The 23,337-nt window shown below is 37.9% G+C and overlaps 1 protein-coding gene across 3 annotated transcripts in view; it reads left to right on the top strand.

The window, feature by feature from the left end:
* The window catches only part of ROBO1 (roundabout guidance receptor 1), a 1,375,987-nt gene that overhangs the window by 1,167,125 nt on the left and 185,525 nt on the right, over window positions 1–23,337 (top strand). For all 3 annotated transcript variants that reach the window (XM_089682911.1, XM_089682910.1, XM_089682909.1), the window contains one exon: window positions 14,805–14,962. In XM_089682911.1, the coding sequence (XP_089539037.1) occupies window positions 14,805–14,962 (158 nt within the window). The remainder of the gene's footprint in view (window positions 1–14,804; window positions 14,963–23,337) is intronic.

Here is a 23,337-nt window from a genome sequence, read left to right as displayed (position 1 = left end):
TTATGGTTTTGGTGCTGTCATATATGATTAGGTGAAAGTTCATCTCTGTTTTTTAAAGCAGGCCACTTTTGGTAACATTTAGACATTTTGGCAAATTACATTGGCTGCAATAAGCACTTTATAAGTCAAAAAGGTCTCTACATGGCTCCTGAGGGTTACAGAAGATCATCTCAACTATCCTGAACCTGTTGTTGTCCCATACGGAAAAAATCAGACAATGAAGAATATATTAATTTTAACATGACAGTACAAATTAGAAGCAAATTTTGCCTAAACTGCTTTGGTAAGATTTAGTTGATGGCAAAATCTGTAATTTTCTGCAGAATTAATTTTTCCATAATCACTTCACCCATGCTTAGTAGGCAGTGCCAGATTATCAGGATAGTAAATAGCCCACACCCACCTAGAGGAGTGTTGTCTCTGCCTCTCAGGTGAAGTGACAGTATTTTGGATAGGGCAGTACAGTGGCTAAATGATTAGCACTTCCAGCTGGCAGTACGAGGATTGTTGGTTCAAATCCCAGCCACGTCACCACCTGCCTGGAGTTTGCATGTTTTGTCTGTGTGGGTTTCCTCTGGGTACTCCAGTTTCCTCCCGCACTCCAAAGACATGCTGGTAGGTTAACTGGATCCTGTATAAATTGGCCCTAATATGTGTATGTATGAATGTAAGTTACGGACCTTAGATTGTACGCCCCTTGAGGTTTAGGGACTGATGTGAATGTACAATATATATGTAAAGCGCTGCAGTGCTATATAAGTACCTGAAATAAATAAATTAAAAAGGAATGAATCTTTGCAGGGCTTCGATCCAATACATGGATGGAGAAGAAAAATCAAGAAGAGAGGGGGTAGTGTGTGAGCCAATTGGAGCAAGAAGAGGATAAAAGGGTGCTCTACAGGGAGGCGGGAAGTAGCAAAAACTAACATTTCTCTTAAGTATCTAAGATACATTTATATTTGTGTTCCTCAAAGTATGGATTTTTTTCATTCATTTTATGAAAATGTTCCATTTTCAGCAATGTAAGCAATAATAAATTAAGGATTTAATCAATAAAAAAATTGGAACAAGATGCAAAATCAGCATATAATTACTGTTAACCTTCACCAATGAGTCGGTTTAACTGGCCAGTGTTCCATTATCAGGGGATTTGCATTTAGTTGGACACATTTAATAAGCAGTAACGCATATAGTACACACAGATGCTAGAGACATTGAGTGCCATCTGTTTTAATAACTTTAACCAGACTACTATAAAATGCACGGAGAAAGGCAGCAGGATATGATCTATTTGGCTTGTGCAGTTTATAAGTACTTCTTCTTCATGTAGAATGACTATAGTTATCGCCTATTAAGCTAGTGTGTAGTTTTACAGGAAAAGTAGCCTAGTGAGAAGATATACTTTTTATGTGCATCTACGTTTTTGTTTTGTTTTTTGCATACAGGAGGAACATTTTCTGAGATGATTTTGTAGCACTTTTTAAACTTTTGGAATTTTGTACCGATGTATGGGAGTTGTGCCGAAGGTCAGATTGGCCAAAAAAGGTGACCTGATTTAAAGTGGACCTACCTCCTTCTTCCACATAATAAGCCTGACTACCTAAATACAATCTACCAACTAAAACAAATAAAGATAGTAGTGAACACCTACCTTCTTTTTGCATTGTTTCCACAGTCTTAATGTTCTCTGCCCCCTACTGGTCAGAAACACACCTTACCATTTGATTGTCCTCAACCTATACTGTGCTTGTTTTATATAACGTAAATTGGAATTCATTTTGAGCTGTTACTTTAAAAATACACTAAAGTGATACCATTTATTGGCATTCTCTATAAAAGGAAAATACAAACCTTGAAAACCCCTATTTTCTTGCATTCAACCACTACAAACTCAAAAGTCAGAATACACCGATAAGGTGTTTCCACTTCAAGGATATGATTTCTTGTCAATGCAAGCTAATGGAGAGCCTAGACCCCTAGAAAATCAGTAAAAGTGGGTGTTTCAGTGAGAAAATTGTTACATTTAGTTTGTATTGAACTATATTCTGGCTTGTACTTGAATTGATTTTTTTCACAGCAGTCCTTCAGCAAGGATGCTGATTGCATAGAGAGCTAGTAGAGGGTGCAACTAAAAATTCATTTATGAAATGTTCTCCTCTCATGCATGACATGCTTGGTCAACATAATGATGTATTCTGATTCTAGGGTATATTAAAGCTTATATTTACTTTAGTCTTTAACTCTTTTTTTTATTTATTGTTTTTCAAAACGATCATGATACTGAGTTATACATATGTTATTAATAAATATATAAAAATGTACCTTATTTATTAAGATGTATGTTGTGGTGGTTGATTTAAAGTTGTATTGTGTAGATTAAGATACATAGGGAGCATTTTACATGATTTAACAAAATGAGGTAGCTTAAAATATAAAAATAGAGGTAATTTTCTGTGAAAATCAGGGTGAAAAGCTTTCTATTCAGGATTACATTATAATGTAAAGAGTCCTGATTATGTTGTGTACTGAATAACCTCTCTTTTCTCTTAGGCCCACAGCTTGCAGTTAATCTTTTCAAATAGCCTTTTATTTTCCATTTTTGACGTATCCACATTATGGCTCAGGCCCATTATTTCCACTTTAGAATGTTCCACAAGTTTATCAACAGGAAGTCACAAGATGGCATAAAGTGTAAACACTACTGGAAATAAAAACAGCAATGTGTTCCAGGCCTTGAGGCCTGCTCTGTTTTGATGATGATTTAGTTTGGGGTTATTGATTTTGTCAGAAGCTGATGAATGCAGTGATAATTAGTATCGGACAGTGAAACCAATCCCTTAATGCTGCTCCGGAGCACGTTGACAACACATATCTGTGGTAAAAATGAAGCATTTAGGCCCAGTCCAAAATGCCTTCACTGCGTGACATTCCCCCATCTGTACATTGTTACCACTAATTAATGATTTCAGTAGGAGACAGGCTGCGAGCAGTAATCATATGCGCCACTCGAGTCTAATCAAGCTGTATAGGCCACAGAAGGTCTTGAGAGGAACCAAGCAAACTGGCAGTTACCATGACAATAAGAGATTTCAAAGCAAACATTAGGCCTGGAATCTGTTGAAAATCTACTTGAGTAGAATATAATTCCATTTCATTTACATTTTACTTTCTACGGGACACTTGGGACTGTAGGAACATGAATAGTGGGTTCATAGCAAACTATTGATTTCAGATACTATTTTCTTGTGTGGGGTGAGAAGTGAAAGCAGACCTCTCAAAGGTTACAGTGGTCAACAACTTGCCTTTCCTAATACTTTTACCACTGGACCCTAACAAAGGGTTTCTATTTGGATTAGATATGGAGATGAGTAAAACAATTTGCAGAATCTAGTGTTGTGCCAGTATTGGTGCCAGTTTATTTCTTCAACTAACAGACCAAGATTGGTTGGAATTTGAAAACACATATAAGGGTTCTGTAAATGCCTCCAGGGATAGACTAATAGATTTGAAACTATTTTACCATGTCCACTATACCCCCATTAGCCTCCATAAAATGGACCTACACTGCTCCTCAGCTTGTTTGAAATGGAGACGTCAAGAAACTACTGATTTTTCCACTGCCTCTGGACTTGTCACCATGTCTAAGATATTTGGTCAAAGGTCTTCTTGTCAGCCCTGGGACTTCCTATATCTTCTATCTTAAAAACTGTTTACTGGATAATATTTTAAAAAATTCCAAATTTAAAAATTCCAAAGTGTGAATTCTATTTTTATGCTAGGAAATTATTCCTTTTAATGTGGAAAGAGTCCTCTTCTCAGTCCATTGCTACTTGGAAGAATCTAAGTAGGACACTTAACCTGTCTTAAATCCTCATGCACACATGCTTTTGATTTTTTTTTTTCTACATCCAGTAAACTCCCCAGCATGTTATCCTATATGTCCATGCACACATAGGCTTTAATCAGCGTTTTTTGGCTGGGGAGTTTTTTGGTTGGAAAAAACTCCCAGAACTAGTGGGTTTCTATGAGGTTTTTAGCTGTAAAAATGCTCTAACGCTGAAAAATGTGGCAAAATGCAGTAAAATATGGCAAACCGGCATTTTTAACTTTTTTTGAGCAGAAAAATTTGGGGGGGAGTAAAAAAAACAAAAACGCTAATGCAGAAACGCTAAAAAAAACTTGCATTTTTACCATGACTTTACACAGCTAACACTACCAGCGTTATTAAAACACCCAGTGTGCATGTAGCCTAAATGTACCTATGAACTCAGGAAAAGGCCTCTGCTTTTTGATAAACTGTGAATGCCATGGGTTGCATTTATTCATACTCTGGCTCCTCTGAAACGTTTACCACACCCTTGTTTTCGAATACTGTTATCATGACACTATCCTATTTGAGTGGCATAGGCAATCTCCTGTTTATGCTTTCTTCTTCCAGCAGGGTTATGCATTCCTTACAAAACACTTTGAACCTGAATTGTGAAGTAAAGTGAACCTGTATTTATTTCAAATATTAAATGTGTGCAAGGGGAATATGAAATAATAGAGCTTTGTATGCACAAGATTGGAGATTCAAAGTCACTTCACATTTTACCAAATGAGGTGTGTACTGTACTATGAAAAGGTCTTATTTTCTGAAGAAAGTTGTTGGTTGAAACTGGTAGTTTGTTTTTTACAAATCAAAGAGGATGAGGAAAGGATGGGCTAAGGGAGCAGGTGCCCCCCAAAAATCCAGAGAGCCTTACTAGAAATACATCTCCTGTATATGATATAATGAGGTGAGAAATCAGCTGTGGGTTCCTTCCAAAGGATTGTGCCATGGAAGGTCATAAAGGTTGCACATAGCTAAGGCCAGCTATGATGCCTTGCCTTGCAAGAATGTGCTTTCCACGCTGTACTTTTTCCTCCTCTCAGCAATGTATCAGATGTCTGCCTTTCCCTGACACTCAATGCCAACTTTGCTTTGAAGGTAACACACGTTCTTCACTATGCAAGAATTGAGATCAAATGGCAAGCATCAAAATAAATGGCACTTTTCTACCATTCTTAGGTCTGCTGTGGATAGACAGAGCTTGCAAGTGACTACAGCCCAAATGTTTTAAATATCACTGCAGTTTTGCAGTCTTTTCCGTTATTGATAATAGAAATAAATGTTATATATGTTTGTTTGCTATCTTACAGATAAAGTCAGTAACCTACTCTTAAAGCCCAACTTAAGCCAACATGTTTTTTTTTCCAATTTCTTCCTGGGCTACAAGATCTGATATCCATAAAATTACATTTGCCATAAGTAATGCAATTTTCTATGAAATCCAAACTTAAACACTGCCATCCAAATCCTTCAGAAATATATCACAAGGATCATTCTCTGTACAGTTCCTGGGAAGATATAAACTTCTGAATTGGTTTATGTACTGTTTTGGAAACCTTAAAGTTAACCTGTGTTGAGGAAAATCAAAGAAATACAAAGATGTAAAGCTGCAGCAGTGTATCACAATATGGGCAGAACAGGTGGTTGTCTGGGCTCCAGACTTTAGGGGTGCCTGTGACAATGCTAATGTTCTGCGCTATAGTGCTTTTCATAGTAGAAGCATTTAAGATGTGCAAGTCTTTAGTCTTGTTTTTTTAAATGATCAAAATTATCATACAGAATACATATACACACTCTCTATACTTGGAAGCAGGGGCGGACTGATAACTCATGGGGCCCCCGGGCAATAGGGGATCATGGGGCCCCTGTGTCCTCACCAACACCCAAAAAAGCCAATGAAAGGTACCAGGGGCATCTCATGGGGCCCCCTACTGACCGTGGGCCCTCGGGCAGTGCCCGAGTGTTCCAATGGTCAGTCCGCCCCTGCTTGGAAGCATTGTTTCCATATTAACAACCGGCATCATTGATAATTTGCAAAGAGTAATCTGCTGAATAATTTAAAATTCAAACAGCGTGTTCCACATTTTGCAGGGGTTTTACACAAACCCATGTGAGACACAAAAATCAGACCCCTACGTATGTTCCAGTTAAACTGGGATGGGGAGGGGGCTTATGAAGTAATGGCAGCCATTGCCCATACCAGAGAGTTTCTATGTTAATACTGACTTTTTGAAAGTCACTCAGGAACCTGGCACTGCATTGTAGGAGGGGGAGTGGGCATACGTGTTTTTTTTTTCAAGGGCCCTGACAGCTTATAATAGAGACAGGCAGCATTGTAAATATACATTTCTGCACCTTAGTGGGGCCTGCTATACAACTGCAGCATTACTTTGCTTTCAGAGAACATTCTAAAGGTTTACTTTAAAGTATAATGTTTCTGGAAAAAGAGAGGGATGTTATCTGTTTGTTCACAATGTTTAGAAATCTGTTAGATGGTAGCGTGGAAGGCAATGGTGGTAGTCAGATTCCTTCTTGATTTTCTCATATCAAATCTCAATGTAAGATCAAGATTTGTGAAAATATGTTAAAACGTTTTATAATCTGATGCACAGTGGCTGTGTAGCTTTGTGTTTGCAATGTAAAGGGAAAAAACATCCTTTAATTACATTTCTGCTTGAATTACATGAATATTTTGTTATATTGATCGAGAAAAATCATCCACAGTTGTTTGTTTTGGAAACCTTGTCACTATGGTAGTCACAAAACATAGTACGGTGGAACTCCAGATTTATTCCAAATTTATTGACTATGATAATTTTCCATAGCGCAACAAGAGTTTTTCTTTTTATGATTCTGCATAACCTATAATAAAGGTTGCCACAATGAGGCACATGCATGGGCAGACATTCCAGCCTCTAACAGAGAAGGGAAAGGGTTATGCTACATTTCATAAAATGAGGACCAATATAGTGGAGGGGTTGAGCACAAACACATTTTTTTTTGTGCTAAACCTCTATAATACCTACTACTTCCAAATCACAAGGAAAGGAAGAGGAAGCTAGGAAGCTTCTTATATGATTAGGAAGATCAATGTTCTTTAAAGGTAACCTGTGCTATGCCCATGCAAAGATGATGGTCTTTGCAGCTGCTTTTTTCCTTTGATCCATCGCAGCTACATTTGTAGTAAAGTTAACTTAACCAGTAACATGGTAATTTCAGTTATGGGGTAACATGTTATTCACTTCTTCCCATGTGATAGCACTGGTACTTGGGGATTGACCATTCAGGCTTTCAAAACTGTTACATGGGGTTAGTAAGAAAGCTGAAAACATTAAAGCCAATGGGCAAGGCAGATTTCATTTTCTGAAGGAGGTCGCAGTCCTCCTCCATTTTTTTTTTTTTTTTTGGTAGGCCTGATTGGCTTACACCTGCCTAACTTAGGGTCCGATCAGGTCCATAGGAATGCATGGACAGTCCGATCAGGTCCACCTGAAAAACTAACAGGCAGACCTGATTGGATCACCCATGTGAAAAGGCTCAAAAAGGTGGCACTGCACAGTGACAGTAAGCTTCAGTCCCAGAAGCACCATATAAAGGCTATTGAAGCTAAGGCTAATCACCCTGATGCAATGCAATTGATTCCATTAAACTAATATTAAACTGAGTGGACAGTAGCTTTGTTACCTGTACAGCATTCACAGTTTCATCATTTTAATAGATAGGTTCTTGAAAGCCTCATATCTAAATCTGTTCTGTACAATTTTGAATGTCAGCTAAGCTAAGAAAAAAACAGCACAAGAGAAAAAAGGCATACTAAAATATGTAAAGAAAAAAATCTGGCTTTCGTCTACGTTCTGAGCTGACTTAACCGCATCCGCGAGTTTCCTTTTGTCTCGGTAGTCTTCTTTCTATCGGGCTACCATTATAAATGTGTTTGCTTGCTGCATGTCAAACAAGTTTAATAATATGAATCAAGAAAGGCAGTATGCTTCCTGGCAGGAGCAAAGTCTGTACAGATAATTGAATACATTTGTTTCTGGTTAGGAGTGTGTGTCTCCAAGGCAAATTGGCATTTTCCTTTGTAAGACAACAGACAGTCATTAAGTGAGTTTTGATTCTATATGTAGATAGATAGCTATTTTCTTTCTTGGAATACCAAGTTAGGATTATGAAATTCATTTTTCTTTTTTTAATGTGACATTTCATAGTATGTTGCTTGCATCCCTGTAAAAATATGCAGTCGTCACTCCCGCAGTGTACTCTGTATTTTATTCTCCATTTAAACCTAAAATTGAAGCATTTCAGCCAGACGTTCCAAACCTCATTTTGTTTTATCCTTCAATTACTTGAATTTCTTTAGCACAAATAAAAGTAGGACCAAGAGTTCTCTCACTGCGTATTTTAAAAGAATAATTGACACAATGGAGCTATGAAGGGACAGTATGAGTATGCCGTCCCTTCACAGTGCATACACCGGCTGCAGAAATACTAAATATTTCTTAAACGGTGTATGTTTAGGAGAAATGTCTTTATTATAAGCTTACCTGTAGGTACAAGTGTCCAAGCAGTGTTTACTACTGCTTTAACAATAAACTTTATAGGAGAGGGGGAGAGTTTTCAGTAAGGTAGTGACTGATCAGGGCTTCAACAAAAAGTAGGCCTCCTGCAAGAAGAAACGGGAGCAATGCCAGAGGCAATTTAAAGCACACACTAATTTTGGTAGCATAATTATTAATGTGGAATGTATGTTCTTTTCTTAAAGAACATTAAGAGTTATCAATCTGCTATGGGTAAAGTTTAATCAATTAATAGAATTGTTGTTTGGGTCAGATGCCACCACAGCAAGCAGCTTGCTATGGGGGCACCCGAGCATGCACACTCCCCAGCAACTGCTCCGTGTGTCCATTCACACATAAAGCTGTGGCTTAGCCCCACCCCCTCTCTCTTCTGATTGGGTCAGTGACGGTGTTTGACAGCAGTGGGAGCCAATGGCCCCCACTGCTGTCTCAGCCAATGAGGAGAGGGAGTCCTGGGACAGCCAAGACTCCAGTGCACATCGCTGGATCGAGAGTGGGTTTAGGTGAGTGTTAGAGGGGGTTGCTGCACAAAGAAGGTTTTTTACCTTCATGCATCGAATGAAGGTAAAAAAACCATGAGCCTTTACAACCACTTTAATACTGCTTTAAATAGGAATACTCACAAAATAATATGTATTAACTTCTGTTTTATGCAGCCAATTTATTTTGCCAATATCTTACTTTTTAGAGTGGAAGAGTTGGAGATCACATGAAGTGGGATAGCTGTTATTTCATGACCTCGCGCGGTCCCTGTTATGGAGCGGTCTTTGTATAGGACAAGCAGGTGACCTGTCAGCAATGGCAGCTAAGCTAAGATAAAACTTATTTCTTTGAAGTGGGAGGGGGCAGAGAGAAGAGCAGGAGTTTGCTTATCAGCAGGAGGACAATAGTGATCAGTTTCCCACCTGCCAAACTGTTTAACTGGCAGTGGGCAGCTGGCCAGCTACTGAGACACTCACAGACATAAGGGGAAAAAAAGGGTACTTATGGCTGTTCATGAACAATACAATTCTGACTTCTTTCCAACACCCATTACACATTTGGACAAGGGTCAGTCCATCCCTGGGTACACATTTGTGGGTGAAGTTGTCAGCTTCCAGCACAGGAAGTGTTTTTACTTTTATGACAGTTTTTTTTTTATTTTTGGTAGAAAATGTTGGAGAGACTCAGCCAATTCTTTCCTCTATGCAAACCACAGATGTGCTGCTTCTTGTCAAAGGAGTACAATGTCAGGGGGCCAATATGATCAGGGATTGGCAGATGTTTCCGTGCCTGTCATTCTCAGGGAGACATTTGCCCTTCTATGTATACACACTTAAAAAGGCCACGCATTGGTCCTGAGGTTTTACCTCCTAAATGTGCCTTATTGTTGGAATCATGAGCAGCCATTGACATTGGGGTCATGTGATATGCGCTGGGCAGGTGCACAGTTGTTTTGAAAGAAATATCACATTTAATATGTATTAAAAGTATTAATAGAAAGTTGTTATTTTTCTAGATGCCTAATAACCTATAATTAGAAATATATTAACTTTTTTCACAGTGGTCTTTTGGGACCAGTAAGCAGCTGACACAGCAAAATGTTTTTTTTTCTAAATGTCAAACCCATTTCAGTGTTTTTCCAGGATGCCAGAGAGCAAATGGCATGTGCTATATCAATGGCATGACTTGTGAAAAATCAGGAGTGATGGCAAGCATTGCTAAATTGACTCAGATGGAAGGCTGTATATTTATTTTACAGAGAGTAGTGGCACACCAGAGCGAGTCCCGCACCTGTGTTTACATTAGTCATCATGCTTCTCAAAATCACATAAAAGTAAATGTAGCTTTTAATCTTGCACACATAATATTGTCAACTGCTCAGAGAATATAATAAATTAAGGCAAGTTATTTGTGATATGTTCAGATACTGATCTTGGAGGACAGGTTCAGCTCTAATAAAACCTAGTGGCATTTGCCTAGGATAGTTCTGTAAGACCTGGTTCACAACGTATTCTAAGTGTGCACATGGTACTGGCACCTGCCTAGTAAGTTTGGGTGTGAGAGTAAGTATGGAAATGCATTGGCTTAGTATACCCCAGCACTAAGAAAAAGGCTGCATTGAACATCAGTGCTCAGTATAGAATTTACTTTGCATTAGGCTATCCCAAATATTGCCTGCACCGTCAGTCCTGCACTTGTCTCTGTAGGCCCATTGACCTTTATTAAACATCTGAATGCCAACAGAGCAATGATGAATGCCATCAGAAGTAAGCAGGCATATCTGTGGTCAAGGCCTAAAGGCCCACATTGGATTTACTGAGGACTCAATGAAAGGAACCCTCTGACATTGCTGATCTCTGTTCAAGAATTCAATTTGTCTGGCTGCCACCAATACTTTCTGAGTAACTGATCGTGAACAAGCTTGCAGATTTGAGTGAGTGAAATCGAAATTCTTAATTTGCATGCTTGTTTAATGTCAGCGTCTTAAAAATACTGGAGCCCGTAGAATAGTTTAACATCCAGACCAGTTGCATTTTTCAGAAGGAGAAATCAGCAGTGGCATCATTCATATTCTTACATAGTTTCATAGTTAGTCCATCCAGTTAAACCTACAGAGAAAAAAAACACACATATACACAACTGGAAAACCTCCATATACTTAACCTTATAACAGCAGTTGATACAGAAGGAGGCCAAAAAAAAAAAATAAAGTTTGATCCAATACACTCCAGTGGGAGAAAAATTTAGAATATGCACTGGATCAACTATCTATAAATATTAGTATCCATTAATATTTTGTGCATTTAGGAAATAATCCAGGCCTATTTAAAATGTCCTTATTCTCTCTGAAAACATTTCCTTTAAAAAAAGTCCTGCAGTATTAAAAAATGTTACTTTTCTGACCAGCTTTAAAGTGTTACTAAACCCACAACAGTACAATTAGTCTGTATATGCAGTAGAGCATGCTTGTTATACTCACTGTGGAACCTAAGGGGTTAATCCTCCACATTGTGAAAAACGTCTGTTTTTTCCTGTCTTCTCTGATCCTTCCCTTCTTCCACTGTCCCCAATCCATATGCTGATAGTACAGAGCTCTGCACCTGCACAGATTATTTAGATTTTGTTCTTTGGGAGGGTGCATGTGATCAGCTTAGTGCCAATCAACTCTGTCCAGACAGAGGGTCAGGGGTCATGCAGGCTCATAGGACAGTCAGAGAAGAATAAAAACTCTTCCTAAAACCTTTAACCAGTGCTCAGCTGGACATTGATAGAAGTCACAAGACTGCTATGTACTTCTGATTAGAAAGGGTATTTAGCAGTTTATATTTACTAAAATAATTGCATTTCCATGTTCTGTGTACAGTGAAACACAGTGAATGATATAGAGAATGCAGGGTCCTGGGCTTGGAAACACTTTAATTGAGTATTTTAAAACAGACCTTGCATCAAGATGCAGTACTTGTGGGTATGAGCCCCAAAATTGCTTACAATGCCCAACGATTGACCATTATTGGTTGTTTTATTGGTTACTTAGGAAAACAATTTGATCTGCGCAACCTCCCCACCCAGTCATCATCTGTTAAGATATCATTGAGTGGGATGGTAAAGTTAACTTTATGGTGACAATATCGACTCATGGAAAAAGTCAACATGTGCTTTTTCTGCAAACTGAAAGATTCTACAGCTAATAGTGAAGACATCAATCTCATTGGTGTACTCATTATTATTTATTTTTTAACCAAAAAGGTACCCAAAAATAATTCACATATAATTTTTGCATTTTTGCAGAACATCAGCATGCCTCATTTTGAATGTCCTTATTTTAGAGATATACTGTTTTTATGGTACTCCCCATGATAATTGATCATAGAAGTTAAAGTTAATGACTAGCAATGATTTTCAATTACATTTTCCAAGTTCACCATCTCTTCACTAAAACACAACTTTGTTCCTGAATTCCACTATATTAGCAGTTAATTAATGAATGGCTTAATGTAAATTGTCAGGAATCTGCAAGAATGAAATATGAGGCAAAATAGAGCATATTTGGCAGCGCCAGTTGGCTTCCTCCCTCTCACTGTAATATATCATGGTGTACATGCATGGAATAATTTTATCAGAATTTTAATTAAACAGTTCTCGTAAATTACTTTCTCTGCATTGCTTCAAGGTGATTCGGTATACAAATGAGCTTTCTGCTCATCTTCTTTCCCCACTGGTGGATTTGGCTGAACAGAAAGCAAAATGGCTTCCTCTGCCTTTTTGATCTTAACAACCATTCACAATGACTGGAGTTGGTCTACTCACCTTCTCACCATTCATTTTCAAAGCTGAATTAAAACAGTTTAAATTTGACTGGTTGCTACAGAGAATATGGACTGTTCTGCATTTTAATAATTAGGACCCTAATTTTCTTTCTCAGACATATGCTTATTTTTAGGGAATGTACAGATGCATATCATTTGTAACATAGTAAGCATCACTACCAGATGTCCACTAACTCACTGTATTGTAGACAAATGGTAAATGAGGACCTAATTAACTTATTAACATTTCATGCTGTAAACGGATACTGATTTTTAATTATCTTTTATTGATAGTGTCATTGTATTTCATAGCAATTTAGAGTTGAGTATACAGTAAAGCTATATGTAGTATTAACCATACAGAATTTTACAAGAAACAGGAGATAAATTGGTCTGCTCAATGGAGATTACAGTCTAATATCCTGTTGACACTTTTGAAGGCTTCTACTAAAGTCCTTGTGTAGAACTAGTCCTGAGCTTTCAGCACCTTGACATTTGCTTGGGTGGACGTGATACTTGGTTGAATGCTATACATACTGCGTTTTAACACACGAGTATGTAAAATTCTCTATCTGCTTGGTAGCCACCTTCAACACTAATGTAATCAATACCACTACTGTGTGTAACACTGGCAGTACTTATATAAAATGCTTTTCAAAAGCAAACATTTCCTGTGAAGTTAAATTATAAAAGATATACAGTAGTCACTAATAATGATCCAAGCTTTTGGAACCTCAAAGTCTTTGCCTCGATAAAGATACCATAGGGAGTACTGAGATTTTGGTTTGCTAATAACTACTATGTTTCTTCAATAAATTCATTTATTTATAAATAAGGAATATGCGCTGGTAAAGAGTATTTTATTGTGCCATCCGTTATGTTTTTATGTGGCTGTAGACCAGAACAGCCTTTCTCAACTGTTTTAACACAGGGGAACCCTTGAAATAACTTTATGGGCTCAGGGAACCCTTGCAAAAATTACTATCTCTACAACTCATGATATATCAGTGTGAGGATAAGTGGGAAGAATGCTTCTTACACTTGTGGTCATTGGGAAGAATTACCCCCTTACAAATAGCTGCAAAGATCAGTGATGTTAGGGGGAGCTTATCTGAGGGGAGAGATAGTTCATTTCTCAAGGAACATCTAGCAACCTCTGGAGGAACCCTAGTTGAGAAACCCCAGACTAGAAGTTCTTATCCTTTTCATGATTACAGACCCTCAGTAGATATCCCATTAAGTCTCCCTGTCCCCTTTGCCAGACTATTAAAATCATCATCATTACCAGTCCTAAGTACCAGTATGACTTCACTACTGTCAGTAGTTTGGCTAATGTTACATTTTTATTTATGGATAGCTATAAATCATAATAACTTGATCATTAAATGAGAAAAAAAACACAAGCTAGCTGCAACTAGTGAGATTTTTACTGTCGATTTGATGCAATCAATACATGAAATCAAGGTCTAGCTAATGACGATGTTACTCACATGTCACCTGACACAAATCAATTTCTCTGCTTTGATTTCAGGTTCAATAATGCCAAGATCTTGTTTTGTTTCCCATACCCCCTTATTTAGTTCTCGTACTCCCCACTATAAACTATCAGTCATGTGACTTGTGCATCCATTTCCTTTGAATTGTATTTCTGTGACACCTTTGTAGAAGCCCATCAACTGCAACTTCAGATTAAATAGTCTCTTAAATATCTATGTACTCATATTTTTTAAATATTTTATTTCCCTATACTATCCTAAACCAGTAAAAAGAATCAAAATGCCAGTTTAAATTATGTATAAATGGACAATGATACAGAAACAAGCCTGACCCAGGATTTCAACAGTGAACATTAGCTAGTATCATATTGAGGTTGTCATAACTGACCACAACTGTGTGTTACATGTGGCAAATAAAATGTGCCTTTTATCTTACTGACATGCCCATTTTTGTTCCAGACTAGAACTACCAAATTAAAAACACACATAGATGGCAGTTATCTAAAAAATCTTAATTGTGCTGCTAGCAGAATGTTACAGCTATGCTAATATAACTTTTCCCTCTTAACAGTTTTGAGAGATGACTTCAGACAAAACCCTTCAGATGTGATGGTAGCAGTGGGAGAACCAGCCGTCATGGAATGTCAGCCTCCTCGAGGTCATCCCGAGCCAACAATATCATGGAGAAAAGACGGGACGCCAATTAACGACAAAGATGAAAGAATAACAGTAAGTAATACAGAATGTATGCTTAGGTTTTATTTTCTCTCAGGTTTTTTGGAAATAATGAGTGTAATGCTTTCTAAGTCATATATGCTCAATTACCCAGTGCTTTGCTAGAAAATTCCCGTGCAGTACATACTCCTGGAGTAAGCCTATACCTCTACCTGAATGTTTGAGGCACCCTAACTGATGTAATAAAGGAGGGGCACACAGCCATGTTCCCAGAATTCCACAAAACCACTAATAGTTTGGATGATCAGGGTCCCAGATGTGCATTCAATTTAAAGTGACCATGTTACCAACTTAAAAAAAAATGCAGGTAAAAGCATTCAAAAAGCAAGTGTCTTTAATGCTTACTTGCAGTATTGTTCTTTTCCATAAATTATTCTTATATTTACTTGCTATGAAATGTGACATGTCATACTTCTCTAATCTTTTAGGAAAGTTTTATTACCCCCTGTCTTGTCCAGCTCCTCCACCCTTCATTTCAAATCCTTACATTACCTTTTCTATAGCTGCCAGGGGGTAGTGAATGGGGAAAACTACAGAGTGCCTGCTGGGACTGCTAACACTAAGTCCATGATGGAGGTGCCTATCTTGGGCTCCTGGATGGACGGTCTTTTACAGTATATAACATGCATAAAAATATAAAACATGCAGTAAATGTACATATAATCTTATGGGAAGGTTGTTTGTTGAAATACATGGTTTGGTGACAGGGTCTCTTTAAACACTTCTCTCACAATTTTGTATTTTAGCCATTCTAAATGAATAATTTTCTAAACAAAATGACCCTTTAACAGTGTTCATGATAAATCTTGTTAAACCTTGCAACCTATTAAGCATACACTGTTCAATTTACATTATACCTTCTCTTTCTGTATATGGATGACAGCACTGTAATCATTTTAATTAAATAAAAAAAACATCTAACTACCTTTTTCCTAATTGATATATAGCTGTCACATGACCCAGCTCTTTTCCAGCCTGTCTGCAGGGAAACATAAGCAGGAGAATCTTCTAGTTCTCTGCTACTGGTCACATGTTAAAAAAAACAGCCTTTGGGATTCAGAGAAAGAATAAATAATTCACATCAATAAACTGTTTTTCAATCATCATAAAAACATATATTTGAAATAAAATCTTTTTGGCAATAGCATGGTGTGGGTGGATTTCTGCCAATCATAGACTGTGTCACACCATTCAGTCTGTGTCTGAGATTAACAGGGAGGTGAAGTCTCCATCAGTGAAGATGTAATATCCATCCCCCATTGTGTATAGCTGGTTAGTGGGCATGAAGGAGGAGGAGGGAGAGAGTGAGCTGTCACTTACCACTGTGTATATATCCACATGTGTGAAGTAGTCATGTGGGCTGCTCAGATGTGATAGGAAGGAAGTGCCCAGCATAGAAAACTGAAAACTGAGCATGTGCAGTAGCTGACAACACAGCACTGTAAAATCTCCAATTGCATTGAGAACATGGTTAGGAAGGGGAGACAGAATAGCAGGATCAACCTTTTTTTTTTTGCTGAATACAAAAAACAAATCCCATAGTGAATGAGTGAGTATGAACAGCATGTAATGCAGCATTTATTGATATTCTTTATGATGTGGGTTTAGTGACGCTTTAAGGTCACAGTAAGACTGTACTAAAGAAACTGAAAAGCCCACTTCCAAAATACTGAGATGTGCAGCATTGTTTTCTTAAAACAGAAAGTATACTCATGTCCTCATTTCCATTTCAAAATTAAAAAACAAGAAGCTCAGTCTCTGCCTATACGTAAGTGCGTAAGACCCTTTTTTTAGCCATCATTGTATCCAGACATGTGTATAGAACAGATATAGCCATAATTTTATAGAGACAGTATTACCAACTTACAGTGAAAAAACACCTGTGCCTACTATGTGCTAAAATAAAATATGCATGTTTATCGGTGACTGCCACTACATGTGCTACTGCTAATATAAATTGTGTTCCCACAATTCAGTATAAATATTAGTAGTGTGAAATATAGCGCTGCTGGCTGGAAATTGTGAATGATGAAAGCATAAACCATCAATCCATCAAATACTAAACAACCATATTCATGAGTCATCTGCCTCTGCTTTTGCCTGACACGCCACGCGACTTCATCAGGGGACCCCAGGAATAAGTACATGCCGCGATCCTCTGTTCTTAAAAGTCAGTTGTATTATCTTGAATGTAAGTGCAATATTTTAATAAATGTTGGAAGTTTTATCTACTTACTACACTATATGAGGCGTATTTTCTTTTGGGCGAGGTAACTATTACCATCCTAAATGGTGGAATCCTTAAAGCTACTCTAACAACTACTAAAGCAGAGGAGGAGTGGACAGTCCCTAGTGGTTGGTGGAGATAGAGACCAATGATGGAGATATTTCAATAAACACGCAGTATAATACGCATTGGAGATGAGAGTTCTGAGAGCACTGAGGTTGCATTATAATGTATGAAATTCACATGAAGCATGGATCTATATTTTGTGTTGTTGGATCTATATTTTGTGGTGTCAGATCATGCAATTTCTGGAATTGAATGAACTTTACATATTTATTTATATTTTATTTGCTTATTAGCAAGCACTTTGTAATGAGTTGATTCACTATGGTTGTTTAGTATTTGATGGATTGATGTTTTATGCTTTCATCATTCACAATTTCCTGCCAGCAGACATACATTGCACACTACTAATATTAGTATTACCAACTTGCTTACAGCTGTTTCAGGCTTTTTAATCTTCATCAGTGTAAGTTAGGACTTTACTGGAGCTATGAAAAATCTTTTAATGCTTTTTGAAACTAGAAAACACTAGAAAGCTGATTTCAAACAAAATGAAGTGTATGGTCTGCATAAACATGTTTTCAGTGAGTAAAGATTTTAAAGTCAACCCATGGCTAGGCTAAAGAAATTCAATTATCTACATATTGTTTATGAGCCATCAATGTGCTGGAGTCACACCTTTCTTTACACATTTAAATGCATTTTACATGTGTCATTAACAATCATGCATTTTCCTGCACTTTCCATTGTCATAAGCAGGCATGTTGATGTTTAAAAAAACTGATAACACACATCAGCACATCACATAGGTGTAAACTAGCACCATTTAAAGCAATGGCTAACTTGTATATCTGAATTGAAGTGTGTTTATATGCTGGGACAAAATGACAATTCATCCTCAAAGTTCATAGCAGAATGACTTAAGTCCTTCAAGTCCTCTGTTACTTTGTGTTTGCATTAGATAATAGAAGAGGGAAAGGCTGCTGAGACACTGCTGGGAGTGGGGAGCAGGGGGAGATGAGTCTTAGACTGGCCATACACAAGTCATTTTGTTTTTTAATTCAACTAGCAGGTTAAATGGAAGAAAATGACTTGAATCTCCCATCCACACACTCAATGTGGATTGGGGAGTCCCTCCTGCAAACTATAGTATTCTGGCAGTGGGGAGACTTCCAACTCAATCTTTTGAATAACCAGTCTGCCCATACACAGATTAAAATTCTGCTGGTCCTCACTGAACTGGACAAATTTCAATCTATGCATAGCCAGCTTTAAATAATTTCAGTGTTTCACAGTGCCTGCAGTTACAGAGGTCGTGGACTTGTATTAAAATATATATAAAGCTTGTTTAGAATTTGCAAATATTTTATTGCCCATAGTATGTTCATAGTTACACTTCAAGTTATTTTAATGTTTACCTAAAAATAAGTTTGTGTATCTTTCACTTTTTACATGGTTTCTATTCTATCTTTTGATTATTGCATTTCAGTTTTGTAGATTCTATCACTAGTGGCCATCTGTATTTAAGCAAACCACTTACCAATGAGATCCAAAGGTGTCCGTATGAAAATGTATGAGAAGTTCAAAATATTTGGGACAATATTGCTCCACCCCTTTCCCAACCTCTATATCAAAGGACCAGCACCACAGTGTACCCCTATTATTTCATCCTATTTGCTGCCCAGTCTGTCCAGGTCCAACATAGTAAGAATCAGTTGGGTTGCGTTGTAGCACAACATGTAACAGGTGGTTGGCATATTTACAGAATCTATACTGACCTTTGTATATATTTATGAGTGCTTAAAAAAAAATGTTCATGTTCTTGATCTAATTGGTAACAGATGGAATGGTAAATCCACAATACTGGAAATTACATATAATAAAAGAATTTAAAATATTACGGGGATATTTGTAGGTGAGCACAGCAATAACCCCCCCCCCCCCTCCCCTGCTTCATTTTAGCAAACAATTACCAATTCTGGAAATTATGCAATTAAACTGGAAAATGTGTAAGTGTGCTGATTTGTTGATAAGTATTTTTGATTATACGGAAACAGTGCATCAAGATGTTGATCCATATGCTTTGGAAATTGCAGACTCTAATACTGTGCTTTTTTGCTTGTACCATCTGTCTCGGAATTACAAACAGCATTACTTCATTTTGCTGATAAGGGACAAGTCACTGATTTGGAGTTTCTCAATCATTTTAATTAGAATATGTGCTGCTTGGGGATTCCTGTGACTTTTACTACTATATATATATCACATAACAGCTGAACAGAGCACTAATTCATAAAAACATTACAAATATAGATATATTCTCTTTTTATTGCAATAGTTTAGGACTGATGGGTACTAGCCTTCTCCAAAAAGAATTGTACTGTAGGTCATGCAAGAACTAATTATTTTTGTCTTACTTGTTTGGCAGCAACCAAAACAGCTGCTGATTAGGCTTTTGATTTTAATTCACACTGGAATAAATACCATTGTAGGTCCAGTTTACTTCTTGTCTGTTCACTTTATTGCCAGTCAAGCCCTGATGAAGGGGGCACTTGGACCCCCTGAAACGAATTAGCTGCTTCTCAAATTATACCCCTGACTTTAAATGGAATAAAGCTGTATCTGGACCTCTTAACAGTGGACCTCTTAAGAGTGCTTCAATTTCAACTCTTCTTACAATACACTACAAGCCAGGGAGACTGTGGAGATCCCATGGGGTGTAGAAGCCACTTGCCCAGGAACCAAATCATTTACACCAACATAAATATCTTAAGATAACAATAACAGTGGAGTGAACCTGCGGGTCCAGCATGGTCTTTCAACTTTCCACAATTGGGGAACGTGACGCTTTATACTACAGATCTAGTCTAATAAGTTATATAGCTAGTTTATTGTGGGTGGAGTAGATGGGCATAAAATGCAAAAAAAAAATAATATTTGGCAAAAGTTATTGCTGCCTGCTAATACATTTTTTTATGTCATTTAATGGAGTGAAATGGCAGGCAAGTAGAAAAGGGTGAAACAAAGAAAAACAACAAAAAGGGACCATTTTTATTTACTCTCTTTGGTTACCTCCATGTTTTGGGTTACTCTTCAATGTAAAACCCACATTTACCCTTCCATATCATTTTTGTTTTGTATTTCATTCACCCACATTTTCAAGACACCAGTAACAACTTCTTTTACCCAAGAATCTGAATGTTTAGTGTTAAATCTCTTCTTGCTCTGACTCCTCTCCCACTGCTTAAAGTGGATATATTTTTATTTCATTTCATTTTATTTTTTTAAACATATTTTGTGTCTAGGTGAGAGTGATGTCTGGGAAGCCTCCCTCCAACCCCCTCCCAGATTCTGCTTGTCCCAGGTCCCGACAGCCCTGTGGTACAGCTGCGCATGTGCAGGTTTCTCTGTGCAAAGACAGGTAGCAGGAAACTCAAAAAACATTCTCGTCTTTGCACATGCATGGGAAATAACCTGTGCAGATATGCTGAAGGGCTTTGCCAGGCCCCAATGGCTAGTCAGAGCCCTTTGGCATATCTGTACAGGAAGGAGAGGGGGGGGATGGGGCCACAAAGAACAGAGGCTGTAACTCCTCTCAAAATCATTAAAATGTTTATGGTCTATCTATGAAAAGTTTGTTTGCTCTTTTATTTAGCTTCATTTTGGCTATTCGAATAGACAGCACACATTTTGGCTATTCATCTCACAAGAGCTTGAGAGAAAATACCTTGATTCCCTCATTAATGATAAACTGCATGGGTAGAGGAATTCCCATTGTATCCAGGCTGGCACCCTGAACAGTGACTACATCTGGTATAAAGCAGTCATTGGACAGCCAATAATTTTCTACCTTGTACAGGCTATAACAGGGCCATCCATGGCTGGGTGAAAGCAATGCAATTAAATTTAGAACATATGCAGCATGTTGTGAAAAGGTCCAGCGTGCTGTTTTCCAGAATATGTGCATCTCATTAAAGTGCATTAAAACGGAGTAAAAAGGGGAAGTTCCACTTGTTTTCCTCCTCCTCCCCTCCACTGGCACATTTGGCACTTTTTGGGGGGATAATGTACCTGATTTTGACAGGTACCCACTCCCACTTCCTCTCAGATGTGCTGCTGCGATCTGAGCCACAAGTTCGTCCCCCTTTTCTTCCCCTACAGCCTTCTGAGACACTTTGCAGTTCTCAGAAGACTGCAGAACAATTCATAAAGTGCAGCTCGCTTCGAGCATGCGCAGCAGAAAACCAGCTGTGAAGCCTCAAGGCTTCATTTCTGGTTTCTCTTACTGAAGATCCCGGCACCTGCACCCAAAGCCGACTGAAGAATCGGCTCGGGTGAGGACATTGCTGGATCTCTGGACAGGTAAATGTCCTTATATTAAAATACTTTTATTTTTGGGGGGGAGCCTGGAGCTCTGCTTTAAATTCAATTTTTAAAAACACAGCACAGCCCATTTAAAAACATATGACAAGCTGCGTTAGTTTGTTACACTGTGACTGGACCATAAAAATGGTTTGGCCACATTAATAAAAGTAACTAGGGCCATGGCAGAGGAAGTGTTAAAACTGTTAAAAAGAACCATTAAGATTACTGTTGTGATAACGTGAGATAGTTGGCAGACACTCTATAGGTAAAAAAAATGACTGATAAAGTAAAAAAAAATCCTTTGAAAGGTATGTAAATAAACATGCCCAGCCCCCATTTTCTCTAATGTGGTTTGGTGTCTCTGCTGTAATGAGGTTAAAAAGTGTTTTTTCCCACCTGCTAGAACAAAGGCACAACCCTGATCAAAGGCAAATATGCCAGGCACAACACCTGTAATGTTGGAAGAATGTAAATGTTGGATCATTGTGCTAGTAAAAATCTGATTTAACTCCTTCAAATAATGGTCTTTTATCCTTTCCTTTGTTAGAATGGACTTCTCTATTATTCCATAATCTTGTTTGACACCATGGGACATATTAACTAAGAGATAAGACCCAAGACAGCAATTATCGGCTAGGAAGGGTTAAACAAATAGGGCCAGTAGATAAGTGATTACAGCCAGTTAATAAACTGGAAAGTCCCTTAGTGGCAGAACAAGTGCAGACAGTACATTGTGGGGAAGATTTATGTTTTGTTGAACTAAAGCTTGCAAAATGACACATTCTTCAAGTGTGAGGTTTGGAATCTGCTCTGACAATTTCATTTCTCTGGAAACCTTCCGTAATGTCTGAAAGTTTATTCAGTTTCTTCTGAAAATGCCTGTTTCAGGTGGTCACTAGCAAAACTGAACTACATAGTGGATTGTAACACCTACACTCATACCACCTTTTATAACAACTACATAGTGGATTAAAATCCATCTTGGGAACCCTGATAATGAGATATCTCAACCAAGATCCCAGTTCTGCCCAACACTGCCCAACACTTCTGGCCATTACACAATCAGATGATCCCACTGTGCCCCCCTGATGCTAACCACATAATTGGGGATTTAAGCTCGAAAGATGTCTTCATTATGACCCTGTAGGGGATGGGGGGGGAAAGAAAAAACTACTTAGGGGAAATTTATGAACTTTAAGCAGAACTCCAGGCATAAAAACATTAATTGTAAATGCGGGCAGTACAGTGGCTAAGTGCTTAGCACCTATGCCTTGCAGCACTAGGGTTGACGGTTCAAATCCCAACCATGACACTACCTACCTGAAGTTTGACTGTTCTCCCTATGCCTGCGTGAGTTTCTTCCCACACACCAAAGACATGCATGTAGATTGATTAGTTCAGGTCTAAATTGGCCATAGTATGTATGAATGTCAGTTAGGGACTTTTTAACCACTTGAATGCTGCCCTATAGCAGTTTGACTGCTACAGGGCAGCCCTCCAGTGCAAAATCACGTGTGTGTGTGTGTGTGTGTGTGTATATGTGTATATATACAGTGGGGATCAAAAGTTTGGGCACCCCAGCTAAAAATTTGTATTAATGTGCATAAAGAAGTCAAGGAAAGATGGAAAAATCTCCAAAAGGCATCAAATTACAGATTAGACATTCTTATAATATGTCAACAAAAGTTAGATTTTATTTCCATCATTTACACTT

The sequence above is a fragment of the Staurois parvus genome, unplaced genomic scaffold (genome assembly GCF_062004578.1).
Source record: "Staurois parvus isolate SC_StPar_1 unplaced genomic scaffold, SC_StPar_1.0 ptg000299l, whole genome shotgun sequence".
Taxonomy (NCBI): Eukaryota; Metazoa; Chordata; class Amphibia; order Anura; family Ranidae; genus Staurois; species Staurois parvus.
Note: the sequence above shows the minus strand (reverse complement) of the source record. Positions and strands in the feature narration are given on the sequence as shown.